At 42.4% G+C, this 21,487-nt stretch overlaps 1 protein-coding gene across 1 annotated transcript in view; it reads right to left on the bottom strand.

Annotated features, from left to right (window-relative positions):
• The window catches only part of BMP1 (bone morphogenetic protein 1), a 1,811,822-nt gene that overhangs the window by 796,248 nt on the left and 994,087 nt on the right, over positions 1 to 21,487 (bottom strand). The window contains exon 7 of the mRNA XM_044082969.1: positions 733 to 857. Within this exon, the coding sequence (XP_043938904.1) occupies positions 733 to 857 (125 nt within the window). The remainder of the gene's footprint in view (positions 1 to 732; positions 858 to 21,487) is intronic.

Here is a 21,487-nt window from a genome sequence, read left to right as displayed (position 1 = left end):
TGACATGGGTCATCTTAACTTTCCCAAAGGACAGAGTTTTGTAACCAGCTTTTCTAGCAGTAGGACTTTCCCATTGCATTATGTTTCTTGAGTGCATAAGGTTTGGTCTAGTTATAAATTAAAAAATCCCTCATCATTGAAACACGAATTCTGAAATGACAATATGGTGATTTTTACAAGGATCAGGGGTCTGCACTCTTTTCCAAGGCTGTGAGTGACCTCGGGACCTGTATATATCAGTTTACTGGTGAAGGAGGTGTAGGAAACCTACTCTCTGAAAAAGCACCCTGCAGCTGTGTCAGATGTCTGATATTTCAAAGAATTGCATATTGATTCAGTTCATTTTGATGAATGGAATATATCACTTTGCTATTCAAGTGTTTTGTTAGGTAGCACTGTTGGCTGGCCTGTTACTGCTACAACACTGGCATTCATGAACCAGCAAAACAGAGGGAGGTTAGGTGTCAGTTATGTTAAAACATTACATTTTCCACCAAAAGATTACGGCATGCCAATAAGTCTTTGCAAACAAGTATTCACAAAATTTTACATTAAAGCTGAAGACAGTCCACAAATGGATTGTGAATCTTCACTCCACAAACTAGGGACCTTTATATGCTACCCATACAGAGGAGCCAAAATATTCATAAATCCAGTCTCCAATGTCCAGTATTTCACAGCAGCCAACACTTCAATACATTATCTACCATAGATCATGGTTGGTCTTCCTACCTGGACAGCTGTAAAGCTTCCGAGCCTGGGCAATGTCTCCTTTACTTAATCTAGTCCTTTGTCCAATAGGAGGTCGAACACCATTCACGTCATACTTTGGCAAAATAGTGTCAAGGAAAATTCCCCTAGAGAGAGAGAATTGAAGCAGTGAGTACTAACAGTGCCTGTGAACAAGCAAAACCTTTTACCATGGAAACAAGACAGGAGAAATATATCCTAAAATGCAGATGTCATTTCTATTCTGATTTAAGAGACTTTAAAAGGAAATATTGCTTCTACAGTAAACTGTACAGTTTCAAATAATCAATGCAATGGCAAAGTTGGCTAAATTAATATAGTATTTTTCACAATTTTCAAATCTTTTTTTAAACTGCTCTTCAGTTTCTTTTTTTTTTTTTTTTGTTAATTTAACATTTCTTCATCCAAACTTGATTACTTTATGAATTAGTAGTTCTAAGATCCAAATGAATGAATATCACAGCCTGCCTTAGTGCGGATCTGCTAGGACATAAGAGGGTCCTACACAATGGCTCTATGGAGTTCAATGAGCCCTAAATGACAATTCCCTTAAGTGAGGAAGGTGCTAAATGGTTGTTATTCCATCAGGAAATTAGGTATCCTAAGAGGTGCAAATCATTCAGCAAAAGTTAAAAGACAGCCCAACACCTCTTTACTACAACCACATTTATACTATGTATCACAATGGAAGAAAAAAAATAAACCCAACTGAATTTCTAGGTACCAAGACTTAAGCACAGCAATGCAAAAAGGTTAATGCTTTCATAAGGAACAGCTTATCTTCAACTGACTCTGCATCTTTACTCACTTACTCTGCACCATCCCATGTCTGCACTACACCTATCCTGCACACCTAAGGCTTACTCTACAGGGTTCACAGTGCAACACATCACACATACTGTACACCAATGTGTGTAATCTCCAGTGTTGTCTGGTTATTCTGCATAAATTATGTCTATTCTGTAAAAGAATGAATGCCTGCTAAGTATTACCTCATGCTCACTCCTATGTCATGATAGTTCTTTATGATGTCATGATTTTTTTCCTCCCTGGGGTGCTTTTTGCTCCCATGCTTTCCAAACATCAAGCTTCCTCCAGTGGGATACTGCCCACTAGTAGATAGTTCTCCCATATGAGAGAGGTACCCCAATTCAGTACTGGGGTATAAGCTGTCTACATGGGTTATCACACAGGCATCCATGAATGTCATTTGTTCACTTGCCAGCATCCCAGTAATGGGAGTTTTTGTATGAATTAAATCCACCCATGAACAGGTGAGATAAACTATCTGCACTGCTATGGAGATCCACAGTGCTTCTGCATGCATACATACAGATGCTGTCATGCTCTTGGTAATCAAGGCAGCCACCAGATGGTGCTTGTGGAACCAAAACTCTGTGTGTGGCATGCACACTTAACACCACCTCTCCCTCGCCCCTCTCCTGCAGGGATTGTGGCTGTATGCATCCTCCTACTCCATGCCCCCCCCACCCCAGATGGGCAGACCCATCTTCGCCTGCCAGCTCCATCAAGCATCTGAGCCACTAATTGCACTTGAGTCCCTTTGGGTGGTAGTTAGTGCTTTATCTCTCTATGCCACAAAAGCTGACTACATGACATCTTACCTAGTCTGCACCTGTTTTGTCTTCCATGCAGCAGCCTATGTTCTCCTGCACCAACCACACCCATTGTGTGCCATCCTAGTGCTAATCTGCATCAGCCCATGCCTACATGCTATGACCCCATAACTGCTTTGGGTCATGTCATTCTTACTATGCACCACACGTCAGGTGTACTTTGCTGCACCCAAAGTTACTCTGCACCACTCAATACCTGTGCTGCACCACCCACTGCCTGCTCTACATCATTCTCACCTTGTACTACCCACACTTACTCCGCACCAAGTAATACCTCCTATCATTTGATGCCAACTCTGCATGAACGGATCCGTAATGTACAACAGCCACACTTCCTCTGCATCAACCATTCATACCGAAAACTACCTCAAGACAGCTCAGCACCATGTCTGCTCACTCTGTGCCACCCCATGATGACTCTTCAGCACTCCACCATAACTCTGCATGACCTCATCCATACTCCTTAGCACCCCAAGATGACTCTTCAGGACTCCACCATAACTTTGCATGACATCGTCCATACTCTTTAGCACCTCATAACAACTCTTCAGCACTCCACCATAACGCACCTCAAACAATCTAATGTCAGCACTGTTTTATCCACCATTGAAGGTCTGTGAAACAATCTAATGTGAGGCATTGTTTTATCTGCCAGGTTTGAAGGTCTGTGAATTAAATGTGAGGCATTGTTTTATCTCCTAGGTTTGAATATCTGTGAATCTAATGTGCGGCATTGTTTTATCTGTCAAGTTTGAAAGTCTGTGAATCTAATGTGTGGCATTGTTTTATCTCCCAGGTTTGAATGTCTGTGAATCTAATGTGAGGCATTGTTTTATCTCCCAGGTTTGAATGTCTATGAATCTAACATGTGGCATTGTTTTATCTCCCAAGTTTGAATGTCTGTGAATCTAATGTGAGGCATTGTTTAACTCCATGATTTGAATGTTTGTGAATCTAAAGTGTTGCATTGTTTTGACTCCCAGGTTTGAATGTCTGTGAATCTAATGTGTGGCATTGTTTTATCTCTCAGGTTTGAATGTCTGTGAATCTAATGTGAGGCATTGTTTATCTCTCAGGTTTGAATGTCTGTGAATCTATTGTGAGGCATTGTTTTATCTCCCAGGTTTGAATGTCTGTGAATCTAATGTGAGGCATTGTTTATCTCTCAGGTTTGAATGTCTGTGAATCTAATGTGTGGCATCGTTTTATCTCCCAGGTTTGAATGTCTGTGAATCTAATGTGAGGCATTGTTTTATCTCCCAGGTTTGAATGTCTGTGAATCTAATGTGAGGCATTGTTTATCTCCATGATTTGAATGTTTGTGAATCTAAAGTGTTGCATTGTTTTATCTCCCAGGTTTGAATGTCTGTGAATCTAATGTGAGGCATTGTTTCAACTCTCAGGTTTGAATGTCTGTGAATAACATGCGGCATTGTTTTATCTCCTAGGTTTGAATGTCTGTGAATCTAATGTGAGGTTTGAATGTCTGTGAATCTAATGTGAGGCATTGTTTATCTCCATGATTTGAATGTTTGTGAATCTAAAGTGTTGTATTGTTTCATCTCTCAGAAATGTCTGTGAATCTCATGAGGCATTGTTTTTATGTCCCAGGTTTGAAATGTCTGTGAATCTAACATGAGGCATTGTTTTATCTCGGTTTGAATGTCTGTGAATCTGACATTGTTTTATCTCCCAGGTTTGAATGTCTGTGAATCTAATGTGAGGCATTGTTTCAACTCTCAGGTTTGAATGTCTGTGAGTAACATGCGGCATTGTTTTATCTCCTAGGTTTGAATGTCTGTGAATGTAATGCGTGACATTGTTTTATGTCCCAAGTTTGAATGTCTGTGAATCTATTATGAGGCATTGTTTTATGTCCCAGGTTTGAATGTCTGTGAATCTAATGTGAGGCATTGTTTATCTCCATGATTTGAATGTTTGTGAATCTAAAGTGTTGTATTGTTTCATCTCTCAGGTTTGAATGTCTGTGAATCCAACATGAGGCATTGTTTTATCTCCTTGGTTTGAATGTCTATGAATCTAACATGCGGCATTGTTTTATCTCCTAGGTTTGAATGTCTGTAAATCTAACATACGGCATTTATCTCCTAGGTTTGAATGTCTGTAAATCTAATGTGTGGCATTGTTTTATGTCCCAGGTTTGAATGTCTATGAATCTAACATGCGGCATTGTTTTATCTCCCAGGTTTGAATGTCTGTGAATCTAATGTGTGGCATTGTTTTATCTCCACAGGTTTGAATGTCTGTGAATCTAATGTGGGGAATTGTTTTATCTCCCAGGTTTGAATGTCTGTGAATCTAACATGCGGACTATTTTATCTCCCAGGTTTGAATGTCTGTGAATTGGCAGAAAACATGACTCTCTTGTGTACTTTGGAGTTGTACTGCACAAAGCACAATCTACTGTAGAGGATCTCATTACTACTTCCATTACACTAATTGAAGGTGACTGCATTCATTTAGGAGGGGGTAACACTGTCTGCACCCCCTGATGGGGTGCTCCATTCCCATAACCTTGATCTCTACAAGAACTAACTTCAACTTTTCAATAACCTGGAGTAGGTGCAACCTCAATGACCGTACTTATGGACACTGGGGCATGATGGCAGGACCCCCCACATCAGGGGAAGGGGTACATGGGGAGGACAAGTCATCCAGAAGAAAAACCTTCTAACTGAATTGCATTTTGTATATATCTCAGTGGACTGAGGCGTGTCAGAATACCATGGTTGATCTGTGAGCCAGCAATTCAGTGCTGTTTGAATCTTTTAGGCTTGCATTCTAGGGGTTAGACTAAAAAGAAGGACATGATTCCGTAATAAGAGAAACGTGTCATTTGGGTGGAATCATCCTTCCTTTCCTTTTTTCCTGCAGCCATTTACAGCTTCATCTCAATGGCAGACAGTATCCTGACAATGAAAGCTGTTCATATGTTAACAAACTTTATTACACAGCCTGACAATGAAGTTTCCAGTGTCAGCACAACCAATAACAAAACTAAAGAAGTTATTCCAAAAGTAAGCTATTATTTGGAGGAAGAACAACAATCTGTCACTAGCATTAATAATATTAATGTAATTTAACTGTCAATTTAAACTTTTATTTCCTGGGAAACTAAGCCATTCCAGAGACAAGAGACTTAAAAATTAAAGATCCCCAGTTGTTTTAAATAAGAAACGAGGCTTTCCTATCAATAGGCCTCGTATATCATTCATGTACACTAGACATGCATATGTCAGGTCTGTGTACTGGGTTCCCTGAATGAATTTACATAAAGAGGTTTTAAGATAATGGCCTTACAGCTATCACTGATATTTTAAATCTGACAGAGTAAACATACAATGTTTACTTCATTAAAATCAAAAGGAAAATTAGAACTTTTTAGGGATTTAATGGAAAAATGAACTGTTTCAAGCAACATTACAGTGTCATATTTTGTGATTAGAGTGTAGTAAAGCTCAAAAAAGGCATGTCAGTAGAACTCTATGGGTACTCTACTTTTAACTTGAATCCATTCTGAGGCATAACCAATAAGAATAGTTCTTTTCTCATAAGTCAGCTTATTATCTGTTTAAAAATAATGTTACTAATGCTAAATGACATTCTTTTCATTTCGTTTTGGGCATTCTGCAAAATCTGCAATGTCTCACTCCCTTTGGTTGACTCTCTAAAGCAAATTTGAGGAAAACAGGAGATACAGGTGTGATAATATGGCACCATCTAGTAAGAGCAGAGGCTTTTTCCTCTTGGGCTGGCTTTAATTTCCAAGTTCTGCTCGAGGCAATCATGTTGTTTTAATTGTGCTGACAGTAGCAGGGACAAGCCTATGAAAAGCTTTGAAAACTTTGACAAGAACTAGTTAAACTTCGTTCTGTCTGACTTCAAATATCATGCTTAACTAGCAATGAAAATATTAAGGTTAGCTAGACAGTTATCCTGTCTTCATAAGTTACTAGGTCAGTCTTCATTTTTTAGCTAATACTAACTTAGTCTACATATAGCAGAAGCAATTACTGCAGGTACCAGAAGGATCCTTAAGGACTATACTGTCCAGTTCCATTGATTTTATAGTTTTTGTCTTACTGTTTTGTAGACTACCTACAAGATTTTATTTAGCAAGCAGAACTATACTGCCTGTCTGATGCTCCAGTCACACATGATGATGATGAACACCTGTGACAATACCCACTGTGTGCATTTCTCACATAGTGTCACACATGATGATGATGAACACCTGTGACAATACCCACTGTGTGCATTTCTCACATAGTTTTCCTCTTGCAGCACTAATTGTGCTCTGCTGCTAAGAATTCATCTACAGTGCACTATACTTCAATACTATGCAAACTACTTTTTTCAGCTCAAGGACAATTGCTTTGCTTGCCCACTGCAATAACTTATAAGAACTGTATCCGTTATGGGTGACTATTAGTTACAGCAAGGACAGTTTATTTTACAAGCAATGTGATATGTCAAAAGCAGGGCCCATTTTAACATTGCTTATGTTAGGTCAGAATGAAGACATGCATAAATTAGCTTCTGAATAAGAATGCATCTGACTGTAATGATTTTTAACTGTAAAAATCCAACAGTACATTTTCTAACGCTTCCACTATAATACATTTACTGCTGTATTTTTGGGGAAAGGATTAAAGTCCGTTATTAAAATATGCTTAAAAGTGCATACAGCAAGATTTAATTTTTTTCTTAAAAAGAATGAATTATGACAATCCCCCGGATTTACGAATCTTCCATGCAGGAGTAATCTAGCCCTGCACGGAAGCGGCCATTTAGAAGGAGGATGGCAGCGCACCATGCATATTAATGAAGGCGTGCTGCCTGAACTCCTAATCCTACATGGAGCGTGGATGAGTGCAGGGGGCGTGTCTGAGAACAGAGCTCTCAGAATAAACATGCCCCTGCAAAGTAGAACAGCAGAAAGTGTAAATAAATGAGCAAAACCGCTCACAGGGGTCTGCATATCCCCACCAACAGTCCCCCATGTGTACAACAGCAACAGGACATAAAAATAAAAGGAAGAAACCCCTTTATTTTTTTTAAAGCTCCGAGTACAGCTAACCGTAGGTGCGCGGATGTGCCCATTGCTTAGCTACTGTTAAAGCAGCTTAAAAGGCTGAAGAGGATAACAAGGAAGATATATGCACATGAAGTTTGAGTCCCACTGCAGCACATACCGTTTGTCATGTGAAATCTGTATATGAACATTTTTTTTATATTTTCATGCTGTATAACCAACTAAATAACATTTAAATGTGAACTGGAGTACTGCATTAAATGCACATGTGAAGTGTCAGTGTCATAATGAATAAGGCACTAGTAAGCAGGTTTAAGCACAAATAAGCAGTAGTAAGCATATATAAGCACTAGTAAGCATGTTTAAGTGTGTTTGCATGGGGGTAAGCATTGCCTACACAGATTATGCAAAGTAGAAGCTAACTCAGTGTAAGAAACTGTAACCGAAGGTTAGCATTGCTTAGCTCCACGCAAACCCACGCACACCCACTTACAACTGCTTTAAAGTGCCTTAATCTCTCTGTACCCAACGGCCCGTGTTCTGCCCAGCAACAAAATAAACAGCTTCTGCAAGTCTTGAACTCATGACCCTGTACACCACAGTCACAGTAGTTAACCACTAAGCCATCATAACAATACATATAAATGAGGTATCAGCAAACTAATCCTCACCACAGGAAAATCAAACCAAACAAACAAACTGAATCTATCTACAGTGTGATGTTGTATAACCTGCCACATAACATAAATATGTGAAATGGAGTGCTGCAGTAAGCATAGATTTGAGGTGTTATTCTAATAAAGTGTAGAAGTCCCCTGGACCCCATATAGTGTATGTACACATGAATCACGTATACCAGACACATACATAAGCTGTAATGAATAATAAATCACTGCCAAAAGGCAAATATAGTGCTAATTAACTATTAAGCAATGCTAACCACAGCACAGCTCAACTTAGTAAGTGTAAGCAACGTGTTGGGGAGCCAATTCAATCTGCCTAGTGGTATACCTCTTTATCACTGCCAACCTTAGGTAAGCAGGTGAGCCCATAGCTTAGCCTTTTCAAAACTGGCCAATCACAGAAAAGTGTGGGAAATTGGCCATATTTAAACCCCACAGGCGGGAATACTTCCCATAACTGGTTGTAGCTTCCTATTGCAGGCAGAATGGCTGGTGTGGGTGAAGGCACTCGATTTAGAGCACAGCGCTGGGGCACACAGGAGTCCAGTTTCATGGTATGGCTCCTGGTAAAACACCATGAACAGAGACTACTGCAGGGCCAGTACCAGGGCTCGCAGTATAAAATGGAGGCCTGGGACAGTCTCGCCTGTGACCTCACCAGTGCCACAGGTATCCCCTGGACTGGTGAGCAGGTCAGGCACCACCATGCTGACCTGAAACGGCAAAAGGGGGATGTACTGGAACAGTGGATCCAGGAATCTCGGCAGATGCCTAATGCCCCAGTATTAAGTACCCATTCTACTAAGTAGTTAATAATTACCTAGCTTGTGTATACTATGGATAGGTATGGCTAAATATCACTGTATTTCTCTGACAGCTGCATATGAGCGGAGCTGTGAACCAGCAAGCCCATTATGCTAGGTTGCAAAGGCTGTGTCGAGAGGCAGGTTAGTAATCATTCAGCATGTACTGTCAAAACAAATAAATATAAGAGCCTTAGAAAGCGTCGTACCAGTAGAAATAAATGTGTAATATTCTGTGAATAAAGGTATAACACCTGGAGTGCTTCTGTTTACTCTTCTTTCATATGTTGTTGAACTGTTGCATACTATAAATAGTACTGTTGTATTAAGCAGTGTTACCCACACTGTGGTATGCAGATAAAATGTGTATGAAGTTCTGTACAACAATGTTGGAAGTGCCAAGAGGTCAGTCATATTGCACAAGTGAGGGAGACTTGCACAGAAAAGAGTAGAAAGCTTCACATCAATTCCCTGATAGCACAGGGGTTTGAATCCCGGGAGTGCTAGTACACTGTATGCATAATCATACCCCACAACTGTACAGATTTTGTTAAATGTTCAGATAGAAAGCTGTATGCATAATTACACCCAACAACTGTACATCATTTTCTAGAAAGTTCAAATAGAAAGTTGTATGCATATTTATACCCCACAACTGTTCCAATCTGCCCAGCATGTAAAGATAAATGGCCCAAATCACCAGCCTGGTACCCTGTTCCCCTGAAAAATCAGTGTGATGATCCAAGAAATGTAGGCAGCTGTTAATGACATATAACTCATAGTCAATACGTGTACATACTCGGAGAATGTATATTAAAACAAACCTGTCATTCTAGCACCTCACCCAAAGTGTATGAGAGCAATTCTCAACATATGTTGCATTAACACCTGCATCTTGTCACACCTGTATGCAAGACACAGGTCACATATATAATGATCTATAAACATACCAGTGTACAATATAAGGCAATTGGGTAGTGTAATAATACATGTAAGGGACAGATCACTGCAGTGACCCAGAATGTTGCGAAAACTACAAGGATATATTAGTTGTTAACTGAATCTTTCTCTCACCCCTACCATATGTGCAAAAATAACACAATGACACACCTCAACCGGTATGTGTACACTCCAAACATATGTTGGGACATATGTCCTAATGTTTTATAAATATTCACATTTGTTTCTATGCATGTGCCATGTTAAAATACACCCATATTGGTGGCTTGTTGCCATCAATGAAACCTGCATGCTGTTGTAATGACCACTGTTGTTCCATGTATGCATGTGTTCTGCTTGCTCTGCAACTGTGTTAAATCTGGTGTTTTGGGTTAATGGGAATACCTATGCATGCTGTTATAACTAATCCTAAATGCTGTTGACTATTACTAACCCATACTATCATAAACCTGCTACAACATAGCTCGTATGGGAAGGCAGGTCCCAACAGACCCACCTGTCCCACCTCAGCTGGCCATGGCACCAGGCACCAGCACATCTGGGGCCCAGCCTGGGACCTCCTCATCTGTGGGCCCTGCACCACCTTTGTGTGGAACCACTGCAGGGAATGGAGATTGCCCCCCCCCGGGAGAGGGTGTGGAGAGAAACATGTCACCCTTCAGGTCCGGGCCGTAGTGCGTACGGAGCTCTATATGAAGTTTTGAGACTGGCTATGCCAGCTTGAGGGCTGAGTGGCGCAATTAGAGGGTGATCCTGCCCCTCCTACACAGCCCCCAGCACAGCCACCTTTGGGGTCGTGAAGGTGCAGTGGTGACTGCCCATGGGTGGGGACCTCAGTCCCACTGTTGCCATTTGGAGGCTCATGTGCTTGCGACTTTCCAAACACCCCTCCCCATCCAAGGTGTCCCCCCCCCACATGTCATATACTGCCCCTGTATGCTGTCTTGTCTGTCATCCTACCCAACTTATCCTCCCTGAGCATACCTACTCTCCTTCCCCAACATCCCACTCTCACCTTAAAAAAAAAAGGGCAATCTGTTCCCCCCCAAAAAAAAATCACGCCCCATGCATAGCTGTCCATTTTGCACACATGTCCACTGGACGGTTCCACTTGAAACCATTGAATGTTCAGAACATCGAAGTTCTAATCATCGAGACCAGAACATCGAAGGTTCAAAGTGAACCACAAAAAAACTAATTTTTGTGTCTTTTGGCTTTTCCCGGTTAGGGGTCGCCACAGCTGAACTCCGGTCCGCTAATGATTGACAGTAGATTTTTACGTGCTGGCTTGCCGGGCCTAATGCACAACCTTCAACGAAGGAACGCCCATTCATGCATGTCGACACACAGAAGACGCTCTAACTGAGAATTGAACAGGCAACGTCTAACTGTGAGGCGACAACGCTACCACAGCACCAGCACCGCGGGACAATAAACAGTTAAAAACTATTTTATGCAGGGGGGCTTCACCCCCTGCACCCCCCACACCCCCCCACTTTAATATTCCAACTCCAAGATCGCACTACAGTGGGGTAAGGGAAATCTCCCATTTACTTCTATATGCGGTAGCACTAAACGGGAGATTTCCCATTCTACAATGCCAACACTCAGATGGCACACACACACAACATGCAGGGCACCTTGCTGCCTTGCATATACACCTGAAACTTACCAGTTTTACTTACCTGGCACTTACACTTTCAACCTTCGATGTTCTGAACTTCGATGTTCTGGTCTCGATGATTAGAACTTCGATGTTCTGAACATTCGATGGTTTCAAGTGTAACCCCACTAGACGCATGTAATCTGGTCTAATTGGCATCACAACATATTATTGTTGTCCTTACCCCTCTCCCAGGGATTTGAGTGTTCAAATGTACCTCCAAATTCACTGCATATGTACAGCTGTTGCTGTAGAAGAAATGGGCAGCTATGGACCTTCCCTTCACCCTTCCTGCACATCCCTAGCTATCTTGCCTATTGTCTTTACCTCTTTGTGCCCCTTTTTCACCACTTTCCTATCACCCCTTTTTCTTTTCTTTTAAAGAAATTAGCGTGGGGGTAAGCGTGAATAAGCACTTTTAAGCAGCAGTAAGCAGGTTTAAGCTTGTTTGCATGGGGGTAAGCAATGCCTACACAGACTAAGCAATTTAGAAGCAAACTGAGTATAAGAAACTGTAGCAGTGCCTACCTCCATGCAAACCCACCCAAACCCGCTTACAACTGCTTTAAAGTGCCTTAATCACTCTGTATCCCACGGCCCATGTTCTGCCCAGCAACAAAATAAACTGCCTCTGCAAAGCTCAAACCCTGGACCCTGCACTCAATACACAAAGTGATTTACCATGAAGCCATGGCAGATGTGCATAATCCTGATGTTTTCAAAAACATATCATCCAGCCCAGTCATTCAACAGTACAGAGAATGTATTCCAACATGTAGATGTATGTGTGTGAGCAAATATATTAATTAATCTAAACAGGTACAACATATTGATATATGTAGATATAGAAATATATACATATAGAAATATATATGAACATATAAACATGCAAATGTCTACATCTACATGTCTAAATATATACGGCAGATTATATATATCTCAGCAGATATATATATATATATATATATATATATATATATATATAAATACATAGGTATATAGAGATATACATCTGTAGATAATGAGGAAATAACAAAAACATAGATGTCCTCATGCAATGTTAATGGGGTTGAGAGGCCCCACACAATATATGTCTTGTATGAATAGGTATATCCCCACCACAGACAAGCATGTCCCCCCTGCAATACACTACCAAGTATTGTAGATCCCATAACCAGGACCAGACATGACATGGCCAGCCCTAGGCTACATATACACAGACACATATATACAGATATATATACATATATATGTAACTACACATATGCACACAGAGATATGTACAGTAAGATACATATGTAGTACATGCACACAATATGGAGTGGACAGTACACCTACAGTCACCACCTTACCAACTGGAGGCTGTATGAGCCACCCATACGAATGAGTTTCATGGCCTGCAACATATACCCACAGAGATATCAAAAGGTATAACACCACACACAGGTGTGCGTAAATGAATGTGAAAGCTTTATCTGTGTACTATGACAGCTGTATATGCCATGTCATACAGCTGTTTAGACACTGACATCCATATGAACAGTGTAATGCAACTGTGAAACAGTTATACTAAGAGCAGTGGCCTGGAAAGGTTAACATATGTTGCTGTCCAGGTTGAGGCCTTCTAGTACAATAGTAATGACAGGCTGGGCCACAGCATACCAGACAATCAACAGTGAGTAATGCAGATGTATAGTTCAGCAGCCTCTATCTACACTCTGTACACAATCCCTAGGGGTACAGATCCCAGTTGACACAATGGGGATGTATCTGTTACATAACAAGGCATAACTGACACCATCACAATCACAGTGACAAACAGAACATTCCATATGGCAGAAGGCAGTAGGCCTGCATTTACCCAAGGTGGATTGTATGGTAATGTACATCCAGATACCTTAAGGCAGCTTACCCCAGATATCTACACATGTTGTAACAGCCAAGGTTAGACATGGTCCGCCCCCCCCCCCTAGACTCACTAATACTGGGCCATATACCACTGGTACATACATTGGCCTCTGGAGTGAGTGCATTAGGGCACACGTGTATTGTGTAGGTGAAGCCCACACATATATGGCCCCGACCTCCCAGTATGTGTGGGGGACACAACAGCAGTGGAGTGATGGCAGTAATGACAGCATGACTTACACACAGCCTACTACATAACAACCCCTGACAGCATGTCATATGTGCAAAGCCTAGTATGTAGGTGGAGGACAGAGGCTGGAACACAGGCAAATGTGTGTAAAACTGTTGTCATACAGTAAGCAAGATATGTATATGTGTACATATCTATAAGGGTATGTATATACTTATTTATACATATATGTTCATAGGTAGGTACTAGGCTATCAGCCCAAGGGCCTATGTAAGCCTAGCTAACAAGCTTCCCTGGCTTATGCCACCCAAGAAAGTTATTTTCCTGTGCCACTGTCAAGCAGAGACATAGAAGTGATCCCCAGGGTGTATTTCCCATTTCCCATCCACTCATCAAGATTTTTCTTGAAGAGTACTAATGAAGAACTTTGCTTGACATAGATGGGTAGCCTGTTCCAGAGTATGGGAAGTCTCTGGGACAGGAATCTATCCCTCTAGCATGTCCTGTTTATTGTGGTGAAAAGGTTCAAGTCCCTAGAGCGTGTAGCTCGGAGGGATTGGGATTTCTTTAGATGTAGCACGTCCAACAGCTCTGGGTTTGACATAGCTTTATATGGTAGGCAGACATCACCTTGGAGTAGGCGATATGCTACAGAGTAAAGCGGGAGTTTTTTTGAGGCGGCCAGTGTAGGGCATTTGTTTGAGGCCAGTAATCCTCTTTGCGAGGTACTTCTGTGGCCTTTCTAGCTGCTGCAGATATCTCGTGAGGTACATTCCAAAAGGGGCAATGTACTCTATAATGGGTCTAATGAGTGTCGAGTAGAGGGGAACAATGACCTCTTTTTTCCTGGATGAGAACCCTTTTATGATGAGGTGTGCCATGTAGAAGGACTTCCTGACTACTGTGGTGATGTGACTATCGTAGGAGAGACTACTGTCCACCTGGGTCCCAAGGTCTCTTATCACACATTCAGTATTAAGTAGATTGCTGCCTATGTGGTAGTTCATGGGTACAGAGTTTTTACCAAAGGGGATGACACTGCACTTTTTGGCATTGAGCTTGAGGCCATGGCTCTGACACCAGGCATCTGTCTCAGCAAGGCCCTTCTGTAGGATGTCCACATTATTTGGGGACTTGACTACGATTCCTAGTTTGCAGTCATCTGCGAACTTCATTAGCCAGAGGCCTTCTGTGTTAGCCTGTACTTCAGAGAAGTAGATACCAAACAGGAGAGGTCCCAGGATGGAACCCTGTGGTACTCCACTTGTCACTGCTTTGAGGTCAGATTTGGAGTCTGGAACTTTTACAGTGTGGGTTCTGTCAGTGAGCCAGTTGGCAACCCATCTCGTGACGTAGGGATTTATATCTAGTTTACTGAGTTTAGCTATAATTCCAGAATGGGAGATGGTGTCGAAAGCCTTGGCGAGGTGAAGATAGGCTGTGTAAACCACCTTATCCTCATCTACGGCTTTGGTGACTGCCTCAAAGAAGTCAATCAGGTTCAGGAGGCATGATCTGCCTTTCACAAACCCAAACTGGGTGGGATCCAGAGTTTGGAGGTTACCAATGTCTTTGTTTATGAGTTCCATGACGATACGTTCTATGGCCTTGCAGACCAGGCTCGTCAGGCTAACAGGTCGATAGCTCCCAGGATTAGTGGTGGCTCCCCCTTTGTGGAGTGGGATAAATGTTGCTGTGTGCCATTCAGTGGGCACAAAGCCAGATGCAAGGCTATTACTGAACATGGTGCTTAAGTGGGGAGCCAGTTCATTCTGAAGTTCATGTAAAACGCAGCATGGGATGTTGTCCGGTCCCATGTAAGCTGTCTTTTTGGCTTTAGAGAGTGCAGCTTTTACCTGTGTAGTTGCGATTACAGGGACTGTGCATTCTTCCTGTATAGATATGGGCCCTTTAGGGGGTGAGGGGTGTGTAAAGTTAGCACTGAACCTATCTGCCAGGATGTTGACAATATCAGTTGGTTTTGTAATTTTCGTGCCGTTGTGCTGTAACTCAGAGCAGATCTGGGTGTTGCCATCGAGATTCTTGACATAGCTATAGAATGCTTTGTGGTAATTTTATTTTCGTAGCTAGCTTTGGAGGATCTTATAAGGGATCTCAGCTTCTTACTGAGGCTGACCAGGGAGCTCCTCCACTCATGAGATTTTACTCTCTTTTGCAACAGTTTCTTCCTTCTGTTGTACAGTTTGTTTATGGCAGGGGGCCACCAGACTGGCTTCCTTTTTTTGGAGGATAGTGTCTTGGATCTGTTTGGGATAGCACGATCCATGCACTTGTGTAAGTGCTTATAGAGTGCATTTGTGTAGGATTCAGTAGTCGCAACTGTATTGTCCATATGCATGGGTGTCATGAAGATCACTACTTCTCTCTTAAGAAGCATGAAGTTGGCTTTGGAGAAATTTTTTACTGTGGTTTCCTTAATGGGAATTCCTTAATATGGCCTGCACATGGAGTGGAGCCCTACCCTCAGCCCCAAGAGTCCTAACCTCTCAGTGCAAGGGGATGTCAGGTATGTATTGCAGGTATATTTGTAGACTATTGCTACTGTAATAGGGATTTTCTTCACAGAAATGGTGTGTGTGGGAGGCAAATATGCTGTTAACATGTGCGCCATTGGCTACTGGCAGACATCCTAAGGTCATCATAGTACAGTACGACTGCTAGCACAGTAATGCCTCTGCGGACTACAGCTGAGATATGGCCAACATATGTGGACAGTCTGACACACTCTGGTCAGTCCAGGGGTAAATACAGAACTCCTTCATGCAAGACATGTGGACCAAGCCTGCCAATGTGGATGTTAGCAGCCATGTAGATGGGTATAACACGTACATACTGGTATACATGTGCCCCCATAGGTTATGCATTCATACACCCCTGTCTGTCCTGACACATAATAACCACTGGTACAGAGGTGCCATGGCCACATACTACCCACTAGTTAGTGACATACATCTGTACAGCAGTCCACTGCTTTGTCTGACATACATGACTGTTATGGTGGCCTGGCAGCAGTACATCTGGCAAGTATCGGGACATAACATCTCACTGGATAAGTACAGCAAGCTGCTAGGGATGCAATAAAGCACAGTGCAGGCTAAAGGCAGACTGACTCAACACTGGCCTACATCTCCTATGTGGGAATACACATGTACCTGCATAGATAGCAGGCTCTACAGGCATGTGACATCACAGTGGAATACACATGTACCTGCACAGATAGGCTCTACAGGCATGTGACATCACAGGGTAACAGACACCTGTGTGAAAGTGCATAACCACAACCAATGTGAACACACCCACAGCCACATATGGTAAGCTGGTGTAATATTACAGTATATGGACTATCTGATCTACACCATCCTCATATGAGCCACTCATGCAACAACCCTACATATACTGATATACTGGGCCACTACACAGTGTGGTCCGATGCCTGTCTGTGGTATGGGACATGTGTGTGTTCGCCCCTAAAAACATGTAAGCTGACAGAGTGACATACAGTGGAGCAGCATGTAACATCAGATAGAGAACAGGACCAAGAACAATGGCATCTACCTCAGTCTCTACACAGGCCAAGGTACATATTCACTATACACACACTGTCGACAATTACCAGACTTACACATACCTCAGTACTATACACACAACCACAGAATGCCCAGGCTATGTTCTCAAATATAACCCCTACTATACATAACATGTATAGCAGTCTGATATCTCACTGGCTTGTTAGCAGATATGCTGTCAATGAATATGGTGTACAGAACATATGCACCCCCTACTGCATGACATATGTACAAAGGTTGACAGAGTTGTGGCTGGAGGACAATCACAGGCCCAATATTGACATGTTGCTGTGATAACCTCATACATTTACTATTGTAACAGGGTTTGTTGCAACATATGTCCTATGAGGGATATGACGTCAGTAACTTTCCCAGCTGTCACCATCTACTGACTGCAATGCTTACACTACCTTCTGCAGTTGAGAGACAGGTGCTCTGTGGGTAACACAAGGAACACAAGGCACAACACACTGCCCAGTCTGGAGATGACCCTACAGATGGAGATTCCTCATAAACATAGCACTGACATGACAAGTATTAAAACATGTAGGGCAGCCATATCCACACACACCCTGTTAAACCAACATTACCCCAACTGTAGTATAGCAGCACTTACAGTCTGTAGTCAAGACAGGCACACACCCCGTCCTGTATGTTGGCCTTTTTCCACAGTGTATGTTGTCAGAGTTAAGTCCCTAATCCATCTGTGATGCTGTTTGCCACATAACAGATCTAAGTTCATGCTCACAGTGAATGAAAAGGCCCAACACCAACATGATGTTCCTAGATATTGGAGTGTGTTTCCATGTAAACTGGCTATGGGAATGTTACCACAGCTGTTCCACATGTAATCAGATAGAGGAGGGCTGCACTTCGTACAGAGGCCATCAGCTGATCATGAGCATCACTAACAATACACATGCTGCTGTTTAAGCAATGCAGGTGTAAGTCTCCACATCCACCAGAGAGGGAGTGAGAGAGGAAGACAGAGGCAAAGATAAGTCAGGGTGGGTTGGGAGAGTAAAACGTTAGCATGTATGTGTCACAGACCAAACAGTCCAAGGTATGGAACCCCGGACTATGTAATGATATCACATCTGTTATCCCTTTACAGTGGATATTGTGATATATACTAGGGGCACCATATAAGACATTTGCAAAACCCACTCAACATTGAGTCTAGTTGTTGCACACTCACAACAACCTCCACACAGGACACAAATGACAAACATGGACATGGACACACACAGGCACACACACACACGCACACACACACGTCTTGGTCTGGGATTAGAATTCCTACCTAACCGGTTTATTACACTACAGTACTACGCAGGTATAGGAGGCGCCACAGAGATTACTGTAACACGCTTTCCCCAAAGGTGTATTTCACAGTGAATGACATCAGCAGTACTGCCAAAGTAGGGCATTTGAATTGTAGTGAATGTGACTAGCAAACATGCATTGCTCCCTACACATAGGTACAGACACCAAAACATCCACAACTCCTATGTGTGGGAATAGAACCCCTACCAGAGTTCTATATCACACTACAGCATTGCACTGTTACAGCACATGCCACAGAGATTACTGGAGTACTCTTTCCCCAAAGGTGTACTTCATAGTGAATGACATCAGCAGGATTGCCAAAGTAGGGTATTTGAATTGTATTGAGTGTGACTAACCTAAACTGCCCTTATTAGTCTGTATGCATCAGCCGTTGTTCTGGCCAGAACAAAAGTAACCACCCTTTGCAGGTTGTGAACCAAGAACCCTGTACATTACAGTCACAGTAGTTAATCACTAAGCCATCACAGCAGTACATGAGACTGAGGTTTCAACAACGTAATCCCACCATAAGAAAATCAAACTGAACATGTGAAACAAATGTATATACAGTTGCCCGTAAAAGACCTCTCCGAAGCCAACTTCATGCTACTCAAGTCAGACATGACAAAGTTTGTGACACCCATGGAGACAGGAGCTGAAAGTCCAACTGATGAATCCTACACTAAGGCATTGTATGAGCACATCCGCTTGTGCATGATTCGTGCCATCCCACATAGAACCGCGACACTCTCCCCATATAATGCAAGCCAGTCATGTGATCCCCTGCCATAAACAGACTATACAACAGAAGGCAGAAACTGTTGAAGAAATGAGGATAATCCAAGGATGCAAACAACTCCCTTACCAGCCTCAGTAAGAGGCTAGAATCCCTCAGGAAATCCTCCAAAGCTGGTTACGTAACTAAATGTGCCACAGATTCCAAAGACAACCACAAAGCATTCTATAATTGTGCCCAGAATCTAAATGGCAATGCTCAGAAGTGCTCTGAGCTACAATAGAATGGCATTACACAGACTGATCCCAAGGATTACGCCAATATCCTGTCTGATTGATTTAGTGCCAAATTCAACCCCTCCTCTCACCCCCTAAAGGGCCCATGTCAATACCATAAGATTTCCAATTTCCTGTAATCATGGCCACACAGGCAGAAACCGCACTCTCCACAGCTAAGAATACAGCATCCATGGGACCAGATGAATCCTGGGCTGTGTATTACATGAACTACAAAATGAAATGGCAACTCACGTAACTGTCATGTTTAATCATAGCCTCACCTCAGGTCTGGTGCCCACTGAGTGGTGCACAGCTGCAGTTATCCTACTCCACAAGGGGGGATCCACCTAGGATCCGGGGAACTACCGACATAGCAGTCTGACGAGCCTGATCTGCAAGGCCATGGAATGCATTATCATGGGATCTATAACTGCAGACACTGGCACCTTCAAACACTACACGCCACACCGATTGGGCTCATGGAGGGCCAATATTATTTCCAGAAACTGACTGCTTTGAATCAGTCTGCAGAGCTCTTGAAGAGAGTAAGGTGGCCCACACAGCCTATGTGGACCTCGCCTAGCCCTTCACCACCATCCCCCAGTCTGGAAACATAGATTAACATACTAAGGCAGACATAAGTCCCTATACCACTCGATGGTTTGCCACATGGCTTACTGACAGAACCCAGACTGTAGAGGTAGCTGACTTCAACTCCAGCTCCAGACATGTGACAAGTGGAGTACCTCAGGGTTCAGTCCTGGGACCACTGTTTGACATTTACATCTCTGAAGTACAGGCCAACAGTACAGGACTCTGGCTAACAAAGTTAACAGATGACTGCAAACTGGGAGTCGTTATGAGCCTGACTGCACCGCATGATATGTTACTGATTCTGGCCTGACATCATACGGGTGGGATGGAGTACTGTTAACATCTTGTGCCCTTGTCATGTAAGGTCTTGGTTATGGGATCTGCAACAGCTGGTAGTGTATTGCAGGGCAGACGTGTTCGGCTGTGGGGGAGTACCTATTCATGCAAGACATATGTTGTTTGTGCCTCTTAAACTCATTAACGGTGCATGTGGACATATATGTTTATGTTATGTTCCCAATTTATCTACAGATGTATGTCTGTATATGTCTATATATATATATATATATATATATATATATATATATATATATATATATATATATGGGTCCGCCTGACAACGTCGACAGCTCAGAACGCAGACACTGAGCCAGAAGATCAACAACTGAGAAGACCGATGGATGAAAACACCGGCGCTGAGAACACCGACATGGGAAAAGGCTGTGTAAGTATGCGGTAGTGACAGACGTTAGGGTGTGAGTAAGGTAAGTGTGCGATATTGACGGTCTGTAGGGATAGGGGTGGGTTAAGTGAGTTAGGTTAGGGCCGGGTTAGGTAAGTGTCGGTAGTGATAGTCTTTGGGTTAGGGGCGGGTTAAGTGAGTTAGGGTTAGGGCACGGGTTAGGTAAGTGTGCGATAGTGACGGACCTTAGGGTTAGGGTTTGGGTTAAGGTTGTAGATAGTTGTGTATGTGAGGTTTAGTGTGGGTTTGTAAGGATTTTGGTGTGCTTGTGTTGTGTGTGTGCTTTTTGGACAGGGGATTTGTTTTGTTTGTTGATTGCCGTTATTATGGTGTGTTGGGCATGTGAGGTTTCGTGTTTGTGAACTGTCGGTTATGTGGTGTCGGTAAACTGGTTGTCGATGTTGTGGCTTGTCGACCTTGTCAGGTAGACCCATGTATATATATATATATATATATATATATATATATATATATATATATATATATATATATATATATAAACTTATATACATATGCATACATCTATAGATATATATATATGTCTCCATCCATATGTGTACATATATACAGC

This window comes from Protopterus annectens, chromosome 9.part0 (genome assembly GCF_019279795.1).
Source record: "Protopterus annectens isolate FY-2018-M chromosome 9.part0, PAN1.0, whole genome shotgun sequence".
NCBI classification, from domain to species: domain Eukaryota; kingdom Metazoa; phylum Chordata; order Ceratodontiformes; family Protopteridae; genus Protopterus; species Protopterus annectens.
The sequence above is the reverse complement of the archived record's forward strand: the minus strand, read 5'-3'. Positions and strand labels throughout refer to the sequence as shown.